The sequence below is a fragment of the Echinops telfairi genome, unplaced genomic scaffold (genome assembly GCF_000313985.2).
Source record: "Echinops telfairi isolate 266 unplaced genomic scaffold, ASM31398v2 ScPeMD7_5868;HRSCAF=6743_1, whole genome shotgun sequence".
Taxonomy (NCBI): Eukaryota; Metazoa; Chordata; class Mammalia; order Afrosoricida; family Tenrecidae; genus Echinops; species Echinops telfairi.
The window spans coordinates 11,794,908-11,817,500 of NW_022109768.1; the positions used below are offsets into that span (position 1 = coordinate 11,794,908).

The window sequence follows — 22,593 nt, forward strand, 5'->3', positions numbered from 1 at the left end:
AATCTTACCATAGTGAATGATGAGGGGAGTGCGGAGTGGAGACCGGAAGCCCATTTGATGATATTTTTGATAGACGTTTTTCCCTCTTAATGTGAAAGTAATCTACAGTAAACATGTCACCCATTTCTACAGCTGATTAGTACACTAACTTAAATTAGTATAAATAATAGAATTTTATTTTTATTTAGATTGGAAATTTAATTTTTTTTAATTCTAATAATACCAATCTATTACATTTTTTTAAAAAAACAAGTTTCATATTAGCTCTATGATCACCATTGTGTTAGTCTGGGTAGATTAGAAAAACAAATCCAGGGAGACTAATAATTATATAAGAAAGAGCTTCATATTAAAGAGTAATTGTATATTAAGAAACATCCCAGCGCAGTCTAGATTGAGTCCTTAAGTCTGATATTAGGTCGTATGTCTGATACCAGTCTATAAATTCCTCTTCAAACGCATGCAGCACATGCAATGATGCTGAATACAGGAAGATCAAAGTCCAGTGGGTGGAAAGTCTTGGGGATCCAGTGACAGTGGAAGCATCTCAGCACTGGCATGGGTCTCCACATGGCTTCTTCAGCTCCAGGGCTCTGGCTGCGTGAGCATATCTCTTTGGCTTGTCAGCAGGAAGATGAAACAGCAAGAGTGTCTCCTGCCTCCAGGGAGGAAGACAGGAGTTCCCAGAATCCTCAGAAGGTCATGCCCACACAGATGCCTCATTGGCTGTGACCTAATTGACAGGCTTGACTCCACCCCTTCACAAGTTGACAGATTATGGAACTGCCACAACCATTATTTCATGCAAACTCATATTTGTTTTTATTGTGATATATACAGGGAGGTTCAAAATTTTCATGGGAAAACAGAATTGAAATACAATTGAAATTTTCCACAATTTTTTGAAGTGCCATTTTATATTATGCTTTCAGGAATACTTAAAGCATACATGTGTATGTTTCATTCAGATGTTTATATATTAACCAAAATGTGCCTTTAACTTCCATAATATATTAGTTACTTACTAAATTAATTTTCAATTAAGATGTTAAAATACATTATTTTCAGTATATAAATTTATTCATAATTTACTTATTTAAAGAGTTAATGAATGGATGTTGTGAGGTTTCTAAAGACTTACAAGCTAAGATCCTTGCCTTCAAGAATTGTTTAGTCCAGTAGAGTGTACAAAACACATATACATGAGTGTTTCAGAAAATTATGAGAGTTAATTCTGTCTTGAGGAGAGGGTTGAACGCAAAGGATGGATAGGATTCAGTGGCCATAGGAACGAGATATTAGAAGAAAAAGGCTGGATAGCACAACAACATGAACAAAAGACAGAAATGTAAATGCACAAAAATGTTATGGGGAATGATATGAAATTCAGTTGAATTGAGTGTACTGTTTGTAGGAAGAAGTAGTGGGAAACAAGGGGAAACGGGATTCAGAAGTCCACCAAAACGTCCAGACTCTTTAGGAATTGGGAAGCCACTCACGGTTTTCATATAAAGAAGTCAAATAAACATTCCAACCCTTTAGGAAGATTAGTCTTTGAGTGTATGCTAAGGGAATGATTAGAATGGAGAAAGAGAAGTCAGAGCGAGACGAACTTTGAGAATATGCAACAATAATTTACCAGGATATGGAAGCTAATTAATGTGGCTGCCTTGGAAACTGAAGGGCACAGCTAATAAAAGCACTTTTGTTACGGAAATTTAACTTACCCTTTCTACTTGAAATAAAAATCCCATTTTCAATATTAATAATAATAATATAATTCGGCTCAAGCACTTGGCTAAGTCCTAAGGATACAAAAGTATATAAAACATGGATCCACTTCCCAATTAATACTATATAAATGAAAATAAATAATAGTATCATTTCCATCTTTAAAATATACAGAGTGTTTACTAAACCGTCAAGCATTATGTGATCTCCATGCTATTGAAACCTTTCCAGGGCAAACAAAAACAGGAAACTATCCAAGTTTTAAAATGAGTTCTCTGTATAAAATTTAATAGGAAATGTGACAGAGCATTTTGTAATTACAATCTCACTTTCAAGCTATGGTACATAATTTCAAATAGAACGGTAAAGGAATAAAAATCATGACCAATTGGTCGTTTGTAACAAGAATGTAAATGACAGCTCAGGTAGGAGAAAATCACTTAGCATCCTTCACTGCCACTGGGTTAAGATTATCCATCCCACAACCTCTAGTCGAGGAAGCAAGATGAACCCCTGAGCTCTTCCCATTCAACCAGAGATCCAAGTTTTCTAGGTAAAGGCATTACATGTTAATCTCCATAAATGGAAGGAGTCAAGAGGGGACCACGTCTTGCCTTCACTCATCACTGCCAGCTTTACCCTTGCTATCAGAGCAAAAAGAAGTGCTGGTGGTATAGTTGCTTATACATTGGGCAGCTTCAACCAGGTCAGAAATTTGAGCCCACCAAAAGAAAAAGATGAGACTTCCTGCTCCTAGAAAGATTTAAAGTCTTGGAAACCCTACGCTCACTTTGAGTCAGAATCAATAGTTCCAATGCTGGTGTTGTTGGTATTGGGCGATGTTGAGGTGTTTCCCACACATAGCAATCCTGACGCCAACAGAGCGAAACAATGCCCAGTCCTGCACCATCCTCTGAATTGTTCCTATGCTTGACCCCACTGAGGTAGCCCTCCCATGTCAGTCCATCTCCTTGAAGGCCTTCCTCTTTTCTGATGCCCCTCCACGTTAACAAGCATGTCCAAAATATGTAAGATTGAAGTCATGCCATCCTTGCCTCTAAGGAGAACTCTGGCCTTGTTTCTTCCAATACAAATCTTTTTGTCCTGTTAGCAGTCCGTGGTATTTTCAATATTCTCCAGCACCACAATTCAAACGCATCAATTATTCTTCAGTCTTCCCATTCAATGTCTATTTTTCACATGCATGTGAGGCCATTGAAATTACCCTGGCCAGGGAAGAGACAAGCCAGTCATGGTACAATGTAGCAACGATGAAAAATACAACTTTCCTCTAGTTCCTCCCTCCCCCACCCCACCCCCCACTATCATGATCCAAATTCTACCTAGCGAGTCTGACTAGACCAGAGGATGTACAGATAGGAACTGGAAACACAGGGAATCCAGGGCGGATGATCCCTACAGGACCAGTGGTGTGAGTGGCGATAATGGGAGCGTAGAGGGAGAGTGGGTTGGGAAGAGGGAACCAATTACAAGGATCTATATGTGACCTCCTCCCTCGGGGGCATACAACAGAAAAGTGGGTGAAGGGAGACGTTGGACAGGGCAAGATATGACAAAATAATAATTTATAAATTATCAAGGGCTCATGAGGGAGAGGGAGCAAGGAGGGGGGTGGGGAATGAGGACCTGATGCCAGGGGCTTAAGTGGAGAGCAAATGTTTTGAGAATGATGAGGGCAATGAATATACAAATGTGCTTTACACAATTGATATATGTGTGGATTGTGATAAGAGCCCCTAATAAAACAATTTTTAAAAAAGAATGTGAGGGTGAGTCCAAAAGTATAACCACATATTCATAGAAACTTTTATTAAGCACAAGTATCCAAATGTGAAACCATTGTTCTTGACATTTCCCCATCCAAGTCTATCCACTTCTGAAGGAAGTGATTGATTCCATTTCTCTTGCCCTTCCTAGAAGAATCCTGCAGTCGTTAATTTATAGCACTCCAAATGACCATTTTGATGTACTTGAGGGACTTAAATCCTGTTTCTTTTTAAATATTCTTTGAGTCTTGGAAACAAAAAGAAGACTGAAGGGACAAGATCAAGGCCCTAGGCTAGATGGTGTTCGGTTTCCTACTGAAAGCAACATAGAATTCTATGAGACAGTTCTACTCTATCCTACAGGGCTACTGTGAAGTGGCAAAAGCTCAACAACAATCCTTGTCCATACCAAGTATCGATAATGTTGTAGATTAACTGAAACTCTTATAAATTGCTGCTAATGACCACTTCTTATAAAGCCAAACACACTAAGCAAAGAACACAAAAGTTTTACTCATAATTATTCACAAGAAGTAAAAATCATGTGGTCACACAAAAACCTGTATGCAAAAGTTGATAGTAGCTTTGTTTGTAATGTAATCACCAAAATCCAAAAATAATCCAAAATTGCATTTCTATTTGCAGAGTGAATCAGGATCCATACTTCACTTTATATATAAAAATGAATTCAAGATGGGTTAAAGACCTAAATGTAAATCTTAGAACTATTAAGATTATCAAATTTGGCAAATACATATCAAACAAGGGAATAATCTCTGAAATTTGTAGAAGATGTAAACATCCAAACAAGAAAAAGATGAGTAATCCGTTTTAAAATGGGCAGAGGACATGACAATTTACCAAAAGAAAGACATCCAAATGTCTCTCAACTAGGGACAAACTATGGGACAAATAAAGTATGATACAGTCATTCAATGATAATAAAACGGAATGATCTACAGATTCACATAACACATGGATGAGTCTCATATGTGTAATGCAAAGTGGTGAAATTTAAAGACTACCTACTCTGAGATTGCATACATTCAGGGGGGAAAAAAAAATTAAAATTACATAGAAAATTGATTGATGGTTGTCAGGGTGGGTGGCAACTGGGCCAGCACCATTTGTTAAGGAACTGTCTCGTTCTCCTTTACTGTGTTTCAGTCCTTTGTTTAAAATTACTTATCTGTAGCTCGACAGATTCGCTTCTGGCTTCTCTCTTCTCTTCTATTTGTCTACATGTCTATTGTTGTACCTATAACAGGCTGTTCCCTCTGTTGTGGCTGTGTAGTTGGTTTTGAGATTGGGAAGTGACAGGCCTCCCATTTTGTTCTTCTTTAGTAGTGCTTTGCTTAACCTGGATCTCTTTCTTTTCCATATAAAATTGGTGGTGAATATTTCCATCTCTGTAACAATGATGCTGGGGCTTATAAAAGACTTTGGGTAGTGTTGACATGTTCACAATGTAAGTCTTTCTATCCATCTTGCCATGAAAATAGCATATTGCTCCATGTATGTAAGTTTCTTTTGGTTTCTTGTAGCACTGTTGTGTAGTTTTCTTTGTACAAGTCTTTTGTTTCTCTGGTTAGGTTTATCCAGAAGTATTTTTATCTTTTATTAATGTTGTTGTTAGGTACCATCAAGTCAGCTCCAACCCATCGTGACCCTGTGCACAAGAGAATGAAACACTACAAAGCTGTCAATGCATCTTGATTGCGAGTTTGATCAATTTCTGACAGAGGCTGGTGGTAGAATCCTTCAATTTCTTCATCACTAGCTTTTTTGGTTGGTGCATGAAGTTGAACAATAGTTGTATTGATTGGATTTCCTTGAGGGTGAATCGGTATAATTTGACCACAGACAGCATTGTGTTTCATGAAAGATTTAGCAAGAGCCTTTCTGATAATGATTGTCACACCCTTCCTCTTGATTATATCATTCCCAGCATAGAAAATCTCATATGATTTGCTGATTCAAAATGGCCAACAAACCAGTCCCTTTCAGCTCACTGGTGCCTAAGATATCAATCTTCATGCATTCCATTTCATTTTTGACCACTTCTAGTTTTCCTAAATTCACAATTTGTACATACCTTGTTCCAATGGTTAGAAGGTTTTTGCAAGTGTTTTTCTTTACCTGGAGTCATGCCCCACCGACACATGAAGATTCTGAATTCTGCACTCCCATCTGCTTCACCCAACTCATGGCTCCCGGGCCGACTCCCCTCCAAGAAATCAGCTCTTTTTCAGTCACATTTTGGTGCCCTTGGACCTGAGGGACCCAGCTGCCAGCAGTATCTCAAACAATGTTCTCCTTCCTTTGTTTCGCTTTTCAGTATTAGAAAATGTTTCTATTGTATGCATAAAGTTTTCAGCGGCTTCTTCCCCCAAAGTGGGAGCCGAGTCTTTCTCGTCGTCTGTTCTTAGTGCGGAAGCTGCGCTGAAACCTGTCCAATTTGGGTGACCCTGGTGGCATTCAAAATACCAGTGACATAGCTTCCAGCAGCCCAGCAACACACAAGCCATCACAGTACGACAGACTGACAATTTGTGGATTAAATAGACGAAATGTTTATTATAGTCATGAGTGTTCAGCTATCCCTTTGATCATTATGTATTGTCTTTCTTTGTCACTCATGGTGGATTTTTATCGTGAAATCTGTTTTATCAGAGCTTATTATTGCTACTGCTGCTTTGTTATTACATAGTTTGTTACAGTTTTTTCTATCCTCTGATTTTTAATCTATTTTTGTCTTTGTGTCTAATGTGTGCTTTTCTATAGATCCTGTTTGCAAATTCATTCTTTTACTCTCTGACTCTTAACTGGTGAATTTAATCAGTTTTTATCCATTGATATTAATAGGCATGAATTGATATCATTTTGCTGTGTGTGTATTGGAAGTTTCTTTCCTCATAATTTTCTGTGCTGAGCTCATTTTGTTTATGAGTTTTCGTATCTTTTTTTTTTTTTGCTGTTGTTTTCCTGTTTACTGGGTCTTTTACACTTTTTCTCTTTTTTATTTTGATGAGGCTTATTCATTTTCTTGAGTTTACCTTGTTAATTACTGCTGTCTTCTCAAGTTTAAAGTAAGCTATCTCTCTTTGTGTTAGTCTGGGTAGACTAGAGAAACAAATCCATGGACACACATATGTGTATAAGAAAGAGATTTATATAGAAGAGTAATTGAACATTGAGAAAACATCCCAGCCCAGTTCAGATCAAGTCCATAAGTCTGATATTAGGCCATAGTTCTGATATCAATCTATAAAGTCCTCTTCAGACTCACAAAACACTGCAATGACGCCGAATGCAGAAGATCCCAGGCCGGTGGATAGAAAGTCTTTGGATCCAGTGTCATTGGAAACATCTCAGCACTGTCAGGGGTCTGTCTCTCTGTGGCTTCTCCGGCTTCCGAGGTCTGGTTGCTTCATTATTTCCTCTATTTACTTTTTAATCATCTTCCTTGCAGATTGATCTCTTTGGCTCCCTATTTCAGTCTTATGATTTCGTTTTACTTTGATCACTAACTAATTGTGGTGTCTGGCATGTTGATCTCAGCTTAATGTCTGCTGTTGATGTTGGTTATCTGTCCAGAGAACCTCCTTTAATGTTTTTGTAAGGTTGGTCTTGTTTTACAAATTCATTTAATTTCTTCTTATCTGGAAATGCTCTTATTTTTCTCATATTTGAGGGACAATTTTTTGGAATATAAGGTTCTTTGTTGGCAATATTTTTTTTTCATTCCGAGTTTTATATATGTCATCTTAACTAAATTGTTTGCACTGGAAAATCAGAATTTGGGGTTATTGGTTCCATTTTGTAGAAAACTTCTTGTTTTCCCCAAACTGTTCTCAGGCTTCTTTCCAAGTCTTTGATTTTGGAAACCTTGATATGACGTGGGGATTTTCCTTTGGGATCTTTTCTGTAAGAAGGTCTTTTTTCGCTTCTTGTATGGTCGTTTTCTCCTCTTTCATGCTGTTCAGGAAGTTTTCTTCCACCAACTCTGGGATTGTGATCTCTGTAATTTTTCTTGTTTCTTCCTGCTCTTGAATCGCTGGAACGCATGGTATTCCTCTTGACGGGGTCCCACATAATCCTTAAACCTTCTTTGGAATTTTGTTCTATAAATGGCCATTATGTTCAGTTTGACATAGAGAAGATTGTCGTCAGACTCACTAATCCTTTCCTCCATTATTTTGATTCTGCTGCTTTGGTCTTTTGATGTATCATCTATTTCTAATATTGCAGTATTTATCTTCTGGATTGCTATGTGCTGTTTGTCTCGTTTCTAATTTTGTTATTTATTTTGTCAGATTGTCCCTGTAATATTTTTCAGAATTTTTCTACAATTATTTTCGGGTTTTTTTTCTGTAATTCTCTGGCTGTTTTTCTCCAATCATTGGCAGTACCAAAGAATTGCTCTTCTGAATTATTTTTCTGGTAGTTCCAATACCTACCTTCCTCAGGAAGGCATTTTAATTCCATCTTTTGGTCACTTGTTTGTACTATTTTGTATTTATATGAGCTGTAATTCTCTATTGTCTTCAAGACATTTATTTATTGCCTTTTGTTTGGTGTTCATTTGTTAGGTGTTCATTTGTTAGGTCATTTATTTGCTTATTATTTGCTGTTGTAGATTTATCTTTAAAAAAAAAATTATTTCAACAGAGACACTATCTCTGCATGAGCCAAACACCCCTGCACATCCCATGACTACACCTCATGGTCAAAGACCACCACCTACTCCACAACCACCTTATCAAAAAATCAACACAAAAACAAACACCACAATACCTCACAGATGTTGTTTGGTGGTGGTTTTGTTGTTGTGCTGAAACCACCCTCAGGTGTAGCTGTTAGAGGTTCAGAGAGGATTGATTAGTGTGGAGACAGTTTATCTGTTGGAATAATTATTTTTAAAAAGACAAATCTACAACAGCAAATAACAAGCCACAAGATGAGTCACCAAGCAGACATACAAACAGAAAGCAAAAGATAAAAAACAAATAATAAGAATAAATAAAAATTAAGATCAAGTCCAGAGCCATGGGCTGCTTTCTGTTTTTCAGTCACCAGTGTGTGTTTATCAAGGTCTCTCTCTGGTGCGCACCCTAGGAGAGCATCTACGGAGACTTCGATCCTGAGCGTGTTTCAGACCTATTCTTCTGCTAGCTTGAAAATAGCCAAAATCTGGCACTTTGGGGCCCCGAGCCTCAGAGCCTGTAATTGTATGAGCACTGCTACTCCGCCTGTTTAAAAATAGTCTGGTGTGGTAATGGTTATACATTGGCCTGCTAACTACAAGGTCAGCAATTTGAAACCACCAGCATCTCTGTGGGAGAAAATTTTCTACTCTCTACTCCCATAAAGAGTTCCAGCCTCAGAAACCCACGGGAGCAGTTCTACCCGGATCTACATGATGCTATGAGTCGGCGTCAACTCAATGGCAGCGAGCTTGGTTTGATTTGGAAGTTGGCTAGGCCAGTCCCAGGACACTGGTCACCTCTGTAAGCCCTGCCCATGTTGAGGAGGGTTTTGCAGCCACAGCTAAGTGTGGCAATGTGGACCTATGACCCCTGTGTGCATCAGGGAGCTGTGGAGAACCAGGGGTAGTTCAGCCCCTTTGCAACAACCCCCTGTGTTATTGGTGGTCAGCTCACCCAGCTTTTATTTTCTTCTTGTTCAGAGTTTGAGAGCTGGGAGGGTTTATTCCATATCTGTTTTCTCACGTCTTCGTTGAAGAGGGTTCATGTAGTCTGTCTGTTTAGGTCTCCATCTTTACTGAAACGCCACGACGTTTTTGAAGCCCCATCATATAAAGGGCTTGTGTGTCAATGAGCAAGAGACCAACAACCTAATACATTTTTTAAAGGGCATGGACAGTTTACTGAAAAGTAATCTCAACATGAAAAGGTGCGGACCTTACTCATACACAAGAAATGTAAATTAACAGTATAAGAAACAATTTTCAGGCTTCCTATGCCATTTTATTATCCCCCTTATTGGTCAGCATGTAACAATATAGGATCCCTTACCTATTAAGTAAGAAGCTTTAGTGGTGCAGCAGTTAAGTACTCCACTGTTAACCTAAACGTTGGTGGTTCTCACCCATCAGCCTCTACACGGGATGAAAGACCTGGTAATCTGTTCCTATAAATATTTTAGCTTTAGAAAGCCTATGGGGGTTCTACTCTGTCCTATATAGTTGCTATGAGTCAAAATTGATTCCACAGCATACACCAACAACATATTAAATAAATACAACCTCTTAGGGAGAATAGTTTGGCAATATTAAATTTTTAGAACATTTTCTTTATTCCTATACTCATTATTAGCTTCCTATTTCCCCCCAACTTCCTCTACCATATTCCAAGAAACTATTAATCCAGTTACTCTCTTTATATATTTACTTATGCTGGATTTCATATAGAGAAAAAATATATACAATCTTCCTCCCTAACAACAATAACAAAATAAAATACAGAAAAACCTCAATCCAAAAGAAAGCAGAAAATTATAAAAACTAGAACAAATGTAAACCAGAAAAACCTCAATCCAAAAGAAAGCAGAAAATTATAAAAACTAGAACAAATGTAAACCAATGAACAAATGATAAGATGTTAAATTTTAACCTAACTACACCAGGATTAAACCACTATCCAGTGCACTCTGTCTGAACATAAGCTTTGTCACATTCCTTGTTAATGGTCAGAGGACCCTCCCCTGAGGCCGAATCCAGGTGGGGGCCCTACAAATGGCTTTGGGCTTTCACTGCCATCCACATCCTTCAGCAAAGCTGGTGCTCAAAATTTAAGCTCTAGTACAGTTCCTTCCTCCAGTCTTGGGTTTTATTATTTATAATCCTTGCATTACACGGGTTGGTGTGCTGCTTTAAGATTTGAAATGCACAAAACTTTGACCTACCAATTCTGCTTTCATCCAACAACTACACTAACAAATTCTGTCATTCCTTTATCTTATAATATTATCATTCCTAATCTTATAGTATAATATTATCATATAAAAATTGTTTATGAAGGATCTCTATGTGCTAGGCATTAACCAAGGCTCTGGGCTATCGCCACAAACCACACATTCCTCCTCTCATGAAGCTATCAAAAGGAGCCTAGTAGAAGAATGCATTACATGGGGAGCTGCTAACCAGAGGTGAGCAGTCTCAATCTACCAATTGTCCGTAGGAGAAAGCTGAGACTTTCTGCTCCCTTACTCAGTTGTGGAATCTGTGTTAACATGAGGGGGGGGGAACAAAAACACCTAAAGGGTATTTTTTTCCTAAAATAACTGTTTAAATGAACTTACCTGAATTTTGTTAACATTTTAGAATTTGTTATGTGTTCCTGTACCCCATATTAAACTATTCTGAACCCCATATTAAATCCCATATTAAAAGATGCGGTTGTTGTTGTTAGCTACTGGTATGTCCCCCTGAACTCATAGTGTTACCATATAGCCTACAGCTAAATTTTGTCTAGTCCTGAATGGTCCTTATGATCAGTTGTGGATTCGACCATTGTAATCCATGGGCTTTTCATGGGCAGAGTTGTGGGAGTCAATTGCTAGTGCTTTTGTACTGGCCTGTCTTAGTCTGGATGTTCCCTGAAACTTGTTCAGCATCACAGCAACGCATGTGCTTCTACTGAGAGACGGGGTGGCTGTGCTTGAGGTGTGTTTGCCTAGAAGTCTCCCCCATGGAAGGTGAGAACTCTCCTAGTGGAACACCACTCCCTGCTCAGCCCATCGGTAGCCAGGTTTCCATTCAGACTGTTTAGCCATGATTATAGCTTGACTGGCCCCACCCCAGTCATGTGACCCGGAATCCATTTCTGCATTGCTATAAACGGGTGTGTGTTTTCCACTTGGTGCTGGCTCGCTGAGCATCTGTTGAATGAATGATAAATGAATAGGGATTACCTAGTGGCAGCCCAGTGTATGTCCAACGTGAAACCGCATCCTAACTGGGAAAGCAGTTCAAACTTGCTCTCATTCTGAGCAAGGAGTAGCATGGATCTCTCCGTCACTATCACACAAGCAAAGTGAAAACTATGTTGAGTCAAAACCATGTCTGCTGAGTAATTGGGCTGCAACTTGCTCTCTTCAAAACACATGTCCTCAGGCCCTGAGCTGGTCTGAGCGGCATGTCAGAGGCCTGTGTGTCTGATTTTTGATTTCTCATTGTCCTTACCTTTTCTGAAAGGAATGACTGATAGTCTTGCCTTGTGATATCTTGGCTTTTAAGAGTGTTGTTTTATTTCTTTTTTATGGCCAACCTTACACTTGTTAAGTGTAATTTTTTTTTGCTTTATGTAACATAAAAGAGAGCACCTGTGATAAGGTGCCCATGAATTAACAAGGATGGCTAGACAAAAGACAAGAAATCTTTTTAAAATGAATGTTCACATTAAATAGCTTGGATAGGTAGGCCCTTCTGGGGACTTTTCTTTAATGCAACGAAAGCGCACCATTTGTGTTTGCAGAAATCATTTTGTTCAGGTTGATACTGGGCTCATCCAAAGTCATATTACATAAGTCAGGGCTTAGTCTGTACATTAGTTATTTTACATCTCAGAGTCCTACTAAATCCTCTTTTGATCAATCTGATATTGAACGGATCTATATTGATTTCTTCTACACTTGTTTATGGTATTTATTTTTCTATATCCAGGATTAAAATCCAAATTAACAAGTGTAATCAATTTTCTTACTGATAAAGAAAAGTCCTTTAGTAACCTTAGAGAGATCCATCTAGGGAAAAAGAAAGTGGGAAAAAAGAGAGAAAAATACCTAGGTGAAGATGTTGTAATAAATGGATCGATTTATTCAATCACTGGGCATAGTGCATTAGCCCTGGGGAAGCGCTTTCCACCAAGAGTGTTAGCTACCCAGTTTCACTTGTGTGGCACCAAACGATTTGCATTTTTAGAGAAATTCCCTGGCTGCAGTGAGCTCCAGTGAAAACATGAATATATTGCTTTCTCTTTCTCTCTTCCTGACTTTATGAAGCTGAATCCATTAAGGGGTTGGGTCCAACTTGTGTGATGCAAAACCTGCTTACTGGTCCAGATTCGGTTGTCGTGGCCTGCTTGCTCGATTGGGAGTCTTCAGGAACATCCAGGTGCATGTGGATTGTTTTTTTTAATGCTGTATGAGAAACGGTCTCTAGAAGATAAGAAATGAAGTGGGTAAACAGCAATGAAAGAACTGAATTGCCTTGCCACAGCAGTTCTTCCAAAGGTTCAAGTAAATCATCCCTTCCAAGCCTAATACAATGCAGTTGCCTACAAAACTTTCTCCTTAGCCCCCTTTCCTTCTAAGTTCACTGAAGTGGAAGAGGTAAAGACATAAATGGCAATGGGCTATGGATTCAGACAGACCGGAGGTGACAACTCCTCTGGGCTGCAAGTCAGCTGTACAATATGAGCCAAGTTAACCTCTCTCCCCTTTTCTTGACTATAAATCAGGGCTAATAAAACCTATACCATATGATGGTTAGGATGTTTAAGTGAACTTCTTAGTACACACCCTAGTGCAAAGTAAGTTCTTAGGCGGTGAAAAATAACTTATTTTTACTTATGATCTGAACGTTGATTCACATGCAAGAACTGACCCATATGCTTACAGAAGCAAACTATCGGCTTCTAGAAGAACAGAAAACTTTGTCTTGGAGAACACACAACCAAAATGCTTCTTAGAATGAAGTATGGCAAGATTTCACCTTACATGCTTTGGACATGTTATCTGGATAGACATCAGTCCTTGGAAAATGACATCAAACCAAACTCACTCCATCAAGTAGATTCTGATTTAGTGACACTACAGGACAGAGTAGAGCTGCCCCTGTGTGGGTCTCCAAGACTGTCAGTCTGCAGGAGAATAAAGAACCTCATCTTTCTTCTTTGGAGCAGCTGGTAGTTTTGAACTACTGACCTTGCAGCTAGCAGCCCAGCTCGTAAGGCATTCTGCCACCAGAGCTCCTTCTGATAAAGCAGAGGCTCGGTTACCAAAGAGAAGAAGACCCTCCATGAGATGAACCGGGGCTATCACCAAGGGTCAAACAGAGCAGGTGTGAGGATGGCGCAGGGGCAGCTGGTGGTTCGTTCTGTTGTACGGGGGTTGCCGTGAGGGAAAGCCAACTTGGTGACCCCTAACCACCGAATGATTCATATAAACATTAAAAAGTAAGGGGAGCCGCACCTGGAAGTGAATAGGTTTGGGTATTTGGGGGTTGGTTTTGTTTATCTCAGTTGGGGAATGGAATGAGTTGTTGTTTTTTTTTAATTAGTGTGCTATAGGCAAAGTAGTATTTACTCATCTTTTATATGTAAACTGAAAATTAAATATTTGATTTCTCTCCAAATCTCAGCATCTCAGAAAGTTATATTTTAAAAAGCATTATATCTCAGGATTTATCATTAAAAATATTTTGTTCCATAAAAATCCACTGCTCAGAAGTAGGATATTCATAAAAAAGAAAATGGAGTTTATGCATTTTCCAAATGCAGTTTCCAATTTCCCAATTCTTTTTTTTTTTAAGTCACCAGCAGGGAGGAAAATCTGAATCCATCTTTCTCTCAGCATTTATCTCTATATTGCATACGTACTGTACATAAATTGGTCAAAGTAAAGCTTTGAAAAAAGATTACAATGAAATGATTATTGCCTTGAATTCATTCCCAAAACCCAGCTCAGGAAAATGTATGTGAAGGGTAAGTGTGAAAAGAAATGCTTAAATTAGAGAGAGATCTTCTTACTTTCAGAGTTAGGGCATATTAATTAATTTTCAAATCTTGTACTTTTAATTTTAGCCTGAGTGGTTAAAATTGAAAGTATAAACTAATATAAAAACCAAAGTAACACTCAGCGTTCATTTTTAACTAGTCACCATCTACCTTCACATGACATCATGTTGTTTCATTCATATAGTAAGAGTCTTACAGTAGCATACTACCATTGCTTCCCAACTAGCCTTTATCTTATTGTCACACATTTTCTTTTTACATGTGTTGTAAATTCCATACTACATCGTGATCATTTTTGTCTCAATAGCCAAGCACATATCATCTAAGCATATTTTTTGATTAGGACAAATTACTTATATTTGCCTATGTAGTTTTTCTGATACTACTCATTCTTTTGTATTTCCCCCCTTTTGCCTGAAAAACATACTTTAATATTTCTTGTATGCTGATGATGAATTATTTCAGTTCCCATGGACCTGAAAACTCTTTTTCTTCATTTTGGAGAGATTATTTTCAATAGGTATAGAACGCTAGGCTTGACTGTTTGGGTTTTATTTGCGTGCTTTACACTTTATTTATTTATTTTTTAATCATTTTATTGGTGGCTCATACAACTCTTATCACAATCCATACATACATCAATTGTGTAAAGCTCATTTGTACATTCGTTGCCCTCAACATTCTCAAAAATTTGCTCTCCACTTAAGCCCTTGGCATCAGCTCCTCATTTTCCCCCTCCCTTCCTGCTCCCCCTCCCTCATGAACCCGTGATAATTTATAAATTATTATTTTGTCATATATTACACTGTCCGACGTCTCCCTTCACCTACTTTTCTTCACCTACTCCCTTCACCTCCCCCAGGGAGGAGGTCATATATAGCTCCTTGTCATTGGTTCCCCGTTTCCACCCCCACCCCGCTTCCACCCTCCCAGTATCACTTTATACTTTAAAGATGTTCCACTGCCTTCATATAATCATTGTTTCTGATTAAAAAGCTGCTGTCATCCTTTGTTCTTCTGTCTCTAAGAGCCCCCTGCCCACCTCCTCACCCCGGCTGCTTTGAAAATGGTCTATTTCTGGTTTTCAGCCATTTGGTTATGGTGTGTCTTCATATATTTCTTCAAACTTCTTGTGCTGGGGGTTTGTTGAGATTCTTGTATCTGAAAAATCATAGTTTTCAACAAGTATGTTAGGCTGGGTTGTCTACAGAAAAAACCAATGACACTCATACATAGATAGAAGAAATTCTTTTATACATCATACATAGATAGAAGAAATTCTTTTATACCAAGGAGTAATTGTCATATTCAAAAACATAAAATCCCAGCCCACTCCATCTCAAGTCCATGGTTCTGATACCAGCTGGAGCCCTCTTCAGGGTCAAGTAGCCAAAGGCTAATAACTCAGAAAGGTGAAGCAAGATAGTGGGAGATCACAGGCCAGTGGGTGCAGAGGATCAAGGATCCAAGGCTGGTGGGAACATGGCAGGGTGCCAACAGTTCATAGGTTGGCTTCTAGGTTTAGCACTCCACATAGGGCTGCCCTGGAGACAGACAGTCCAAGCAAGGATGAAGGTGAAGGGCCAGCAGGGGAAGGAGAAGTTCTCACTGTCTCTCTTGTACAAAAGGCCACAGCCCCAAGGAGGCATCATCAAGTTGGCCTGACTGATAGGTTGGACTTCACCCCTACACTTCCATACAAATTCAAGGTGACATAAAATCCTACCAGCACAGCAAGTTTGAAAATAATCTGGTCATAATTTTTTCAGATATTATTTCAGTCTCATCATCATCTCCTTTCAGTATTTTGAAAATATGCATATTAGGCTATTTGAAGTTGTATCAGTTAATTAATGCTGTTAATCTTTTTAATTCTTACTTTTAAAATGTTTATTATATTTTCTTACCTTTTTTGGATAATTTATACTCTTCTGTTATAAAGTTCAAGGAGCCCTTATGGCACTGTTGGGTATGAATTGGACTGCTAACTATAAGGTCAGTGGTTCAAAGCCAACAGCTGCTCTCAAGGGGAAAGATGAGGCTATCTCTTCCCATAAAGATTTATAACCTCTGAAACCTTATATAAGGTCACTAAGAGTAGGAATCGACTTGATAAAAGTGGGTTCTGTTTAGAGTTTGATTCTCAAGTTCACTGGCATGTCCTACTTCTATTAATTCTATACAATGTGCATATATATCAGACATTGTAGTTTTAACCTCTGGAATTTTGATTTGGATCTCCTATATCTCCATTTGGTAAAGTATAGGGATGGTGAAAAAGAGGAAGACCCTTGACAACATGGATTGACAGTAGTTACAGCAATGGGCTCAAACATAGGAAAATTACAAGGATGGTTCAGGACCAGGCTGTGTTTTGTTGTGTTGTGCAGACAGTCACAATGAGTCAGAACTGACTAACTGGTACCCAACAAGAACAATTGTTTTAATGTCTTTGTTCTTAATTTTGGCTACTCTGTCTATCTGAGTCAGCTTTGGTTTTATTTTTTTTCATTATGGGTATATTTTCTCCTCTTCTTCTTCCTCCTTTTCCTTTTTATCCTCCCAACCCCCTTCCTTCTTCATATATCTTATAGTTTTTTTTTCTAGTTGACAAGCACTGTAAATTTTAATTATGGATACGATATAGTTTTCCATTCTCATAAATAGTCTCACATTTTGTTCTGAGATGAAAATCAGTTTAATCCTTTCAGTCTTACTTTTTAGATCTTTTTAGTCAGAACCAGAACCAGGCTGAGCATAGATATAATTTCTTTCCAAACTGAGCACGTCATCTACTCAATGTCTCATGAATTACGATGTTTTTCAATGTGGCAGATGAGAACAGGCACTACCCCTAGCCCTATGGCAATACCACATGTTATCTAACTCTCATAGTTTTGAGTGGTTCTTCCCCTAGCCTCTGACAGTTGCTTCCCACAAGTGCTCTGATCCATATTCTCTAGAATCGTCGAGGGTAACACTTTATAGATCCTCTCGAGTTCTCGCTCTGTGCATCTCTGTCCTCTCTGGCATTCCGGTTGCTAACTTCAACTGTATTGGCCAACTGCGACTCACTCAAGGAAACAAGCAAAGCTAATCATAGATCCCCATATGCTTTTTCTTCTCCTTTCTCCCAAGAATCACAGCCATTATAGTCTAATGTCCAGTATCTTAAAAACCATTTCCATATCTTTTATTCAGTTTTGTGTTTGAGTGGATAAGTTTGTTTATTTCAGGCATGAGGATATGGGGTCTTTGTAAATCCATCTGTGCTCAGAAAGAAGACAGCATTTGTAATGCACCAATGGTGGGACAAATAAAAGGGAACGGAGGCTATCCGTGCTATACTTAACAAAGTATATGAACAGATTAATATCTTAAATCTGGGACTCTCATTCAAACTGTAGACACTCAGAAGAAATCCAGTATAGTGTCAATATGGTATCTTCAATATTTCATCCAGATCTAGTTACATGGTGCTTAGGGGGAGGGGGGAGAATCAATAATTTTGAGTTAAAATCTATGTCTGGTCCTCACATAAGCTTCAATAGGCTTCAAACATTAAGAAAATATTTCTTGAAAGGGGAGTTTATGTCAGAATCTATCATCTAAAAAACCAGACATCTGTCTTCAACCCAAATCTGAAAGATGCCTCCTACCTAAAGAGTTTACCTGCATCTTGATTAGCATATTTACCTGTATAGAGTCAGCATGTCCTTGTTTCTACTTCAAAGAGCAGGTAGAATGGACTCGTCGTTTGATTTTTAATAACAAAGGAAAATACCACCAAGAAAACTGAAATGAGATGGGAAAGTTAACTGTATACTCTCAATGATGGTTCTCCAATGATGATAATTTTTCTTGCAAACCTGTGAAAAGCCAACATCACCAAAAAATCACAAATGTTACAAAACACTTGTATATACAAATATTACAGGATATTCCCAAAGTTTTTTTAAAAGAAAGGGGATATAAAGAAAAAAGAAAGGCATATTCAAACCATAAGTTAATATCAAGTACATGGGCACTTAAACCAGTCTTCATAAGGCTGAATTTTTACTAAACGATGATGTTTGCACTCTGGGACAATTACCTTAATTTTGCTACACATCCCTTTCCAAGATTCACTCTTTTATCTTCTCTGTGCCCCAAGAGAGACTGCCTTTGAACTGTATCAGACAGTCTCACTCACCCTCTGGTTTCTGGGTAGGTGTAGCCAAAGGGAGATCAAGGATAGAAAAGGTTAGAAAAAGGGAGATAGCACGGTAGACTCCCCTGCCAACCCCTCCTCACAGCTCAAACTGCAGCTTCTAGACCCCATTGGAAGGTCCCTTTTCTCTCGCTCCCTCGTCTACCCCATTCTCTTCCTTTACTCTTCGGGCCTAGGGATGTGAATTGAACACCATCCTCTATTTGGAGTGCCTGGATGCTTTAGTTTCCCTAATTGGGTCCTTATTGCTGCTCTCATCTTTCAATAAACAACTCCTTCATTAAAGTCATTTCAGAATACCAACTTGACATACCATCTGTTTCCTCTTGATGCAGATGATTTGGGTATTGTGAGTTATCAAGTGGGATGGATAATGGGAAGCAAGTACACGAAATAATAAGAATCATCCACTTGCTGAAAAGTTTGGTTCATTAGAGAGCCATGTTAATGAATCGGGATGTGTTCCAGGCTCGCAGCCCATATCTCTGACCAGCGATTTTATACACCATCAGTTATAAGAGCTTCCATTCCCAAGAATACAAGGAGTCTATGCCAATCCCTCACCACTTCTGGGAAAATGATTCAAACTGGCTGGTTGATTGAGTGATTCAATGTAGTCTTTATTCCCAAAGGACAGCCTTTATAATTTAATTCTAATACAATTTTTAAATAAACGATTTTAAATAATTAAGCCATACCGCTAAATAGCTTCATCAAAGATATATTTTCATTTGGTTAGTTATTAAATAATAATACAATAAAATGAAATCAAAACTTATCTAAATATGCCTTACAATGATAGTGGATTCAGGATTTATAAAAATATTTTTAACTCAATTCTTTAGCATTCTTCTACTGTTGTGATTGAATGAGGCTGCACAACCATTGTCCAGAGAAGAAATAGTAAATATTTATTCACTCACTCACTTATTGAAAGTGATTTTTCTAATTATCAACTATGAAGGATAAAATTACATTTAATTACATATTTCCTCAAAAGAAAGTTCCGTGTTCTCATTAGCATGGTTGCCTTAAGAGCCCACATTGTCAGTAGGCGATTGTAGATGTGCTATTATATTAACATTGATTTACGGGTCTTACATGGTGACAATTTTACAAGATTTATTTAAATACATGGAGGGGGAAAGTCTGTTCTTTGTTTTGTTTTTGTTGTTTCAGGAATGAGTTTTTGAGATTCTTTACTATGAATAAGAGAGAAGTATTGTTCTGATAAAATTGGATCTATGACTTTAAGTAAAGCATGCTGAAACACTAAAAAGCAAAATACAATCTTGCCCTGAATAATGGCCTAATGCTAAGATTCAGAAGATACAAGCATTTTCTATGCACAGCATTTATTCTTAATCAATTTCATAAAACACAATCTAAGTTTGTTTTTTGTTTTTTAACAAAAGCTTTTAAGTCATTTTGATAAGGTCAACCGAAAGCACGGTCTTCTAACGTTAGGTGATCAGCTTTTTGACAATGGCAGGGCCAGCAAGCTAATGGAATAATAGCCTGCAGGGTCCAGCTAAATATGATATACGAATGTAATCAACCCTTGTGATGACTATTCAAAAGTAATCTTTTTAGCTTTGAACTGTAACATATATTTCAACAAGGCAAAAACCATATGAAGAAATTCTCTGCAGACCACACTGATACAATACAGCCTTCATATCCAGCTCTGTGTGTTGGCTGCTTACAGGGAGTTTTAAATTTAAGGTAATGACTACTGTATATTCATGTGAGCATACAATACTTTTGATTTGTTGTGGAAAGGTTGAATCCATTTCCAGGGGTCTAGCCTATAAACTCTGACACAACCTTTATGCATGACTTACTGTTTACCTTTTTCTAGAATAAGGTCACTAAAAATGTTTTGCACGTCAAAATTATAAAACTTCCTCCACCTTTTTAGTCATCATAGTCACAGGTAGTGATTTTAAAGATCTCATTTAAATATAATGCTGAATTCTATGAAAATGTTATATCCTTGATTTTGCATAAGGGGATGAGGTGCTGGGCTTGTTCAATTCATCATTTGGTGCTAATACTGATGAGAGGGTTTTGTTGCCCATTTGAGAGAACCTGCCCTTTGAGAATCTTAGATCTTAGCCAAAGAGAAGCGCTTCTTTGTACTGAAATAATAGACTGCACAAGTGAATCCCACATTCTCCACGTTTTACTGCTTCTAGACTCACTTATTTGAGAGAGTCCAGTCCCGTTAGAGCCCTAGATCAACATCTCAACCCCACACTTGGTCAGACCCCCATTTCAATGTGCAGGCAAAGATCAAAAGGAATCTTTTTGCAAGAGTGGAACCAAGAATCGATAATTTTGTGATGTTCACTTAGATAGTTGTAATTGAATCGAGAGATCACTTGACCGATTATCGTAAATGCCCCTCTGTGTAAATCAGCACGCTAAGTTTTCCTAATAGAGAAAACATTAGGGAAGGGAGAACATTGGCGGGGATAGCTGGGCGGCTCGGCTCAGGCGGTGGGCTACAACTTCACAAGGACTTGGCAACCGTCTTCATACTGACAACCGGCTTCTCCAAAGCAAGCTTCAGAAAGGAAGCAAGGAGAAGTTTAGTGGCCTTTTCTTAGTCTCAGAAACCATGCAGTTAACTCCTTCCCGTTCTGCCGGTAACAAAGAGATTCATAAAGGTAGGCCAATTTCAAAAGTAGGGGAATAATACTCCATTTCTTGATGGGAGAATACCTAGGACCCACTGCAGAGGAATGTGTGTGTTCGGAGCTAGTTTTGCGGTCATCTTCCAACAATACAGTCTGCCACGGTGGGACAGGTGTAAGGGGGGATATACTTGAGAAGGAATTCTCAGGTTCAAGCTCAAAATCACTGAAAACGGTACACCTGGTATACCATTAAATTTATAAATCTTTTTTCTCTCTTGAAGGATCTAGAAAATCCACAATGGACAGGCTATCTCAAAATTCAGATACTTTAGAGGAAGAAATAAACAGGTATGATGTATTGAGTAAAATGTTTCTACTAAGTATTCACTCCATTTGTATAAAACACCAAACAGAACTAATCGCGTCCTCAAAGCGCAAAAGAAGTCATTTCTCCGGGCATTTGAGAAGCTAACACCCATGCTGCTATTTTTTTAAGCATGTAAGATGAAATATTTTTGATCTTTTGTACTATTTCTGAACATTATACAAAGGAACTCAGATTTGGGGTTGGTGGGCTTTTTTACATTCCACCCCGATGTAAATTTTATTTTTGTATTTAATTTTGATGATTTATTTTGTTTCAGGTTCCTGGAAAAGCAAAAGAAACATCCTCTATAAAGCAAGAAGAAATTTACCATCTCACCTTAACTTTGATGCATGTAATAGAAATATGTTACAAACCATATAGGTAGAGTTATAATAAAACTGACTATGATTGTGCTGTCTTTGGATTTTGTATTGCAATGTATTACTGCAAATTAAGTTTAAAATATCCTAACTCTGAAAATAAAAAATCTCCCCAATACTAAAAATATCAGCAATTAGCCACCAAAAAGCCCTTTAAAGTTTTCCTCACGTCTACTATTCCCCAGGAATAGTAATATAAAGCAAAATATCATGTTTAGTGACTAAATAATTTTCAGTTTAACAAAATATTTTAATTAATAAATAAGATGTAATATTTAATAAAATATCAGGGAAGCTTTTCAGCATAGGTAAACAGATTATAAGCAATAAAAATGATTATATTGATAAGCACTATTTAAAAGAGTTCACTTTATTTCTATAAATGTATATATTATGATACACTTGGTTCATAGCACATCATTTAGCATCACCCTTATCAAAATATACCTTTTACTATTTAGTCTTTCAACAATGTAATCCTTTAAAACAGCCTTGGGACTCTCCTGCGATGTGTTGGCAAATAAGAGGATACAGTTAAAATGATGGTGTGCGGAAGCTCTGGAACGCGCCACAGCTAAGGGAATTCACAAGAGCAGTACTTCACCAAAAGTACCAAAATATTTTACCTAACTCAAGGTTTTTATTCCTATTGAACCATGGTGAGTGTGCTCTTTATTTCTGGTTTCCTTGAATGCTTTATGATGAATGGGAAGACT

At 37.9% G+C, this 22,593-nt stretch overlaps 1 protein-coding gene across 1 annotated transcript in view; it reads left to right on the forward strand.

The window, feature by feature from the left end:
• TTC29 (tetratricopeptide repeat domain 29) overlaps positions 1-22,013 on the forward strand; it is a 301,858-nt gene extending 279,845 nt beyond the window's left edge. The window contains exons 11-12 of the mRNA XM_030887202.2: positions 21,412-21,478; positions 21,775-22,013. Of these exons, the coding sequence (XP_030743062.2) occupies positions 21,412-21,478; positions 21,775-21,808 (101 nt within the window). The 3' untranslated portion in view covers positions 21,809-22,013. The remainder of the gene's footprint in view (positions 1-21,411; positions 21,479-21,774) is intronic.
• Positions 22,014-22,593: the final 580 nt, after the last annotated feature.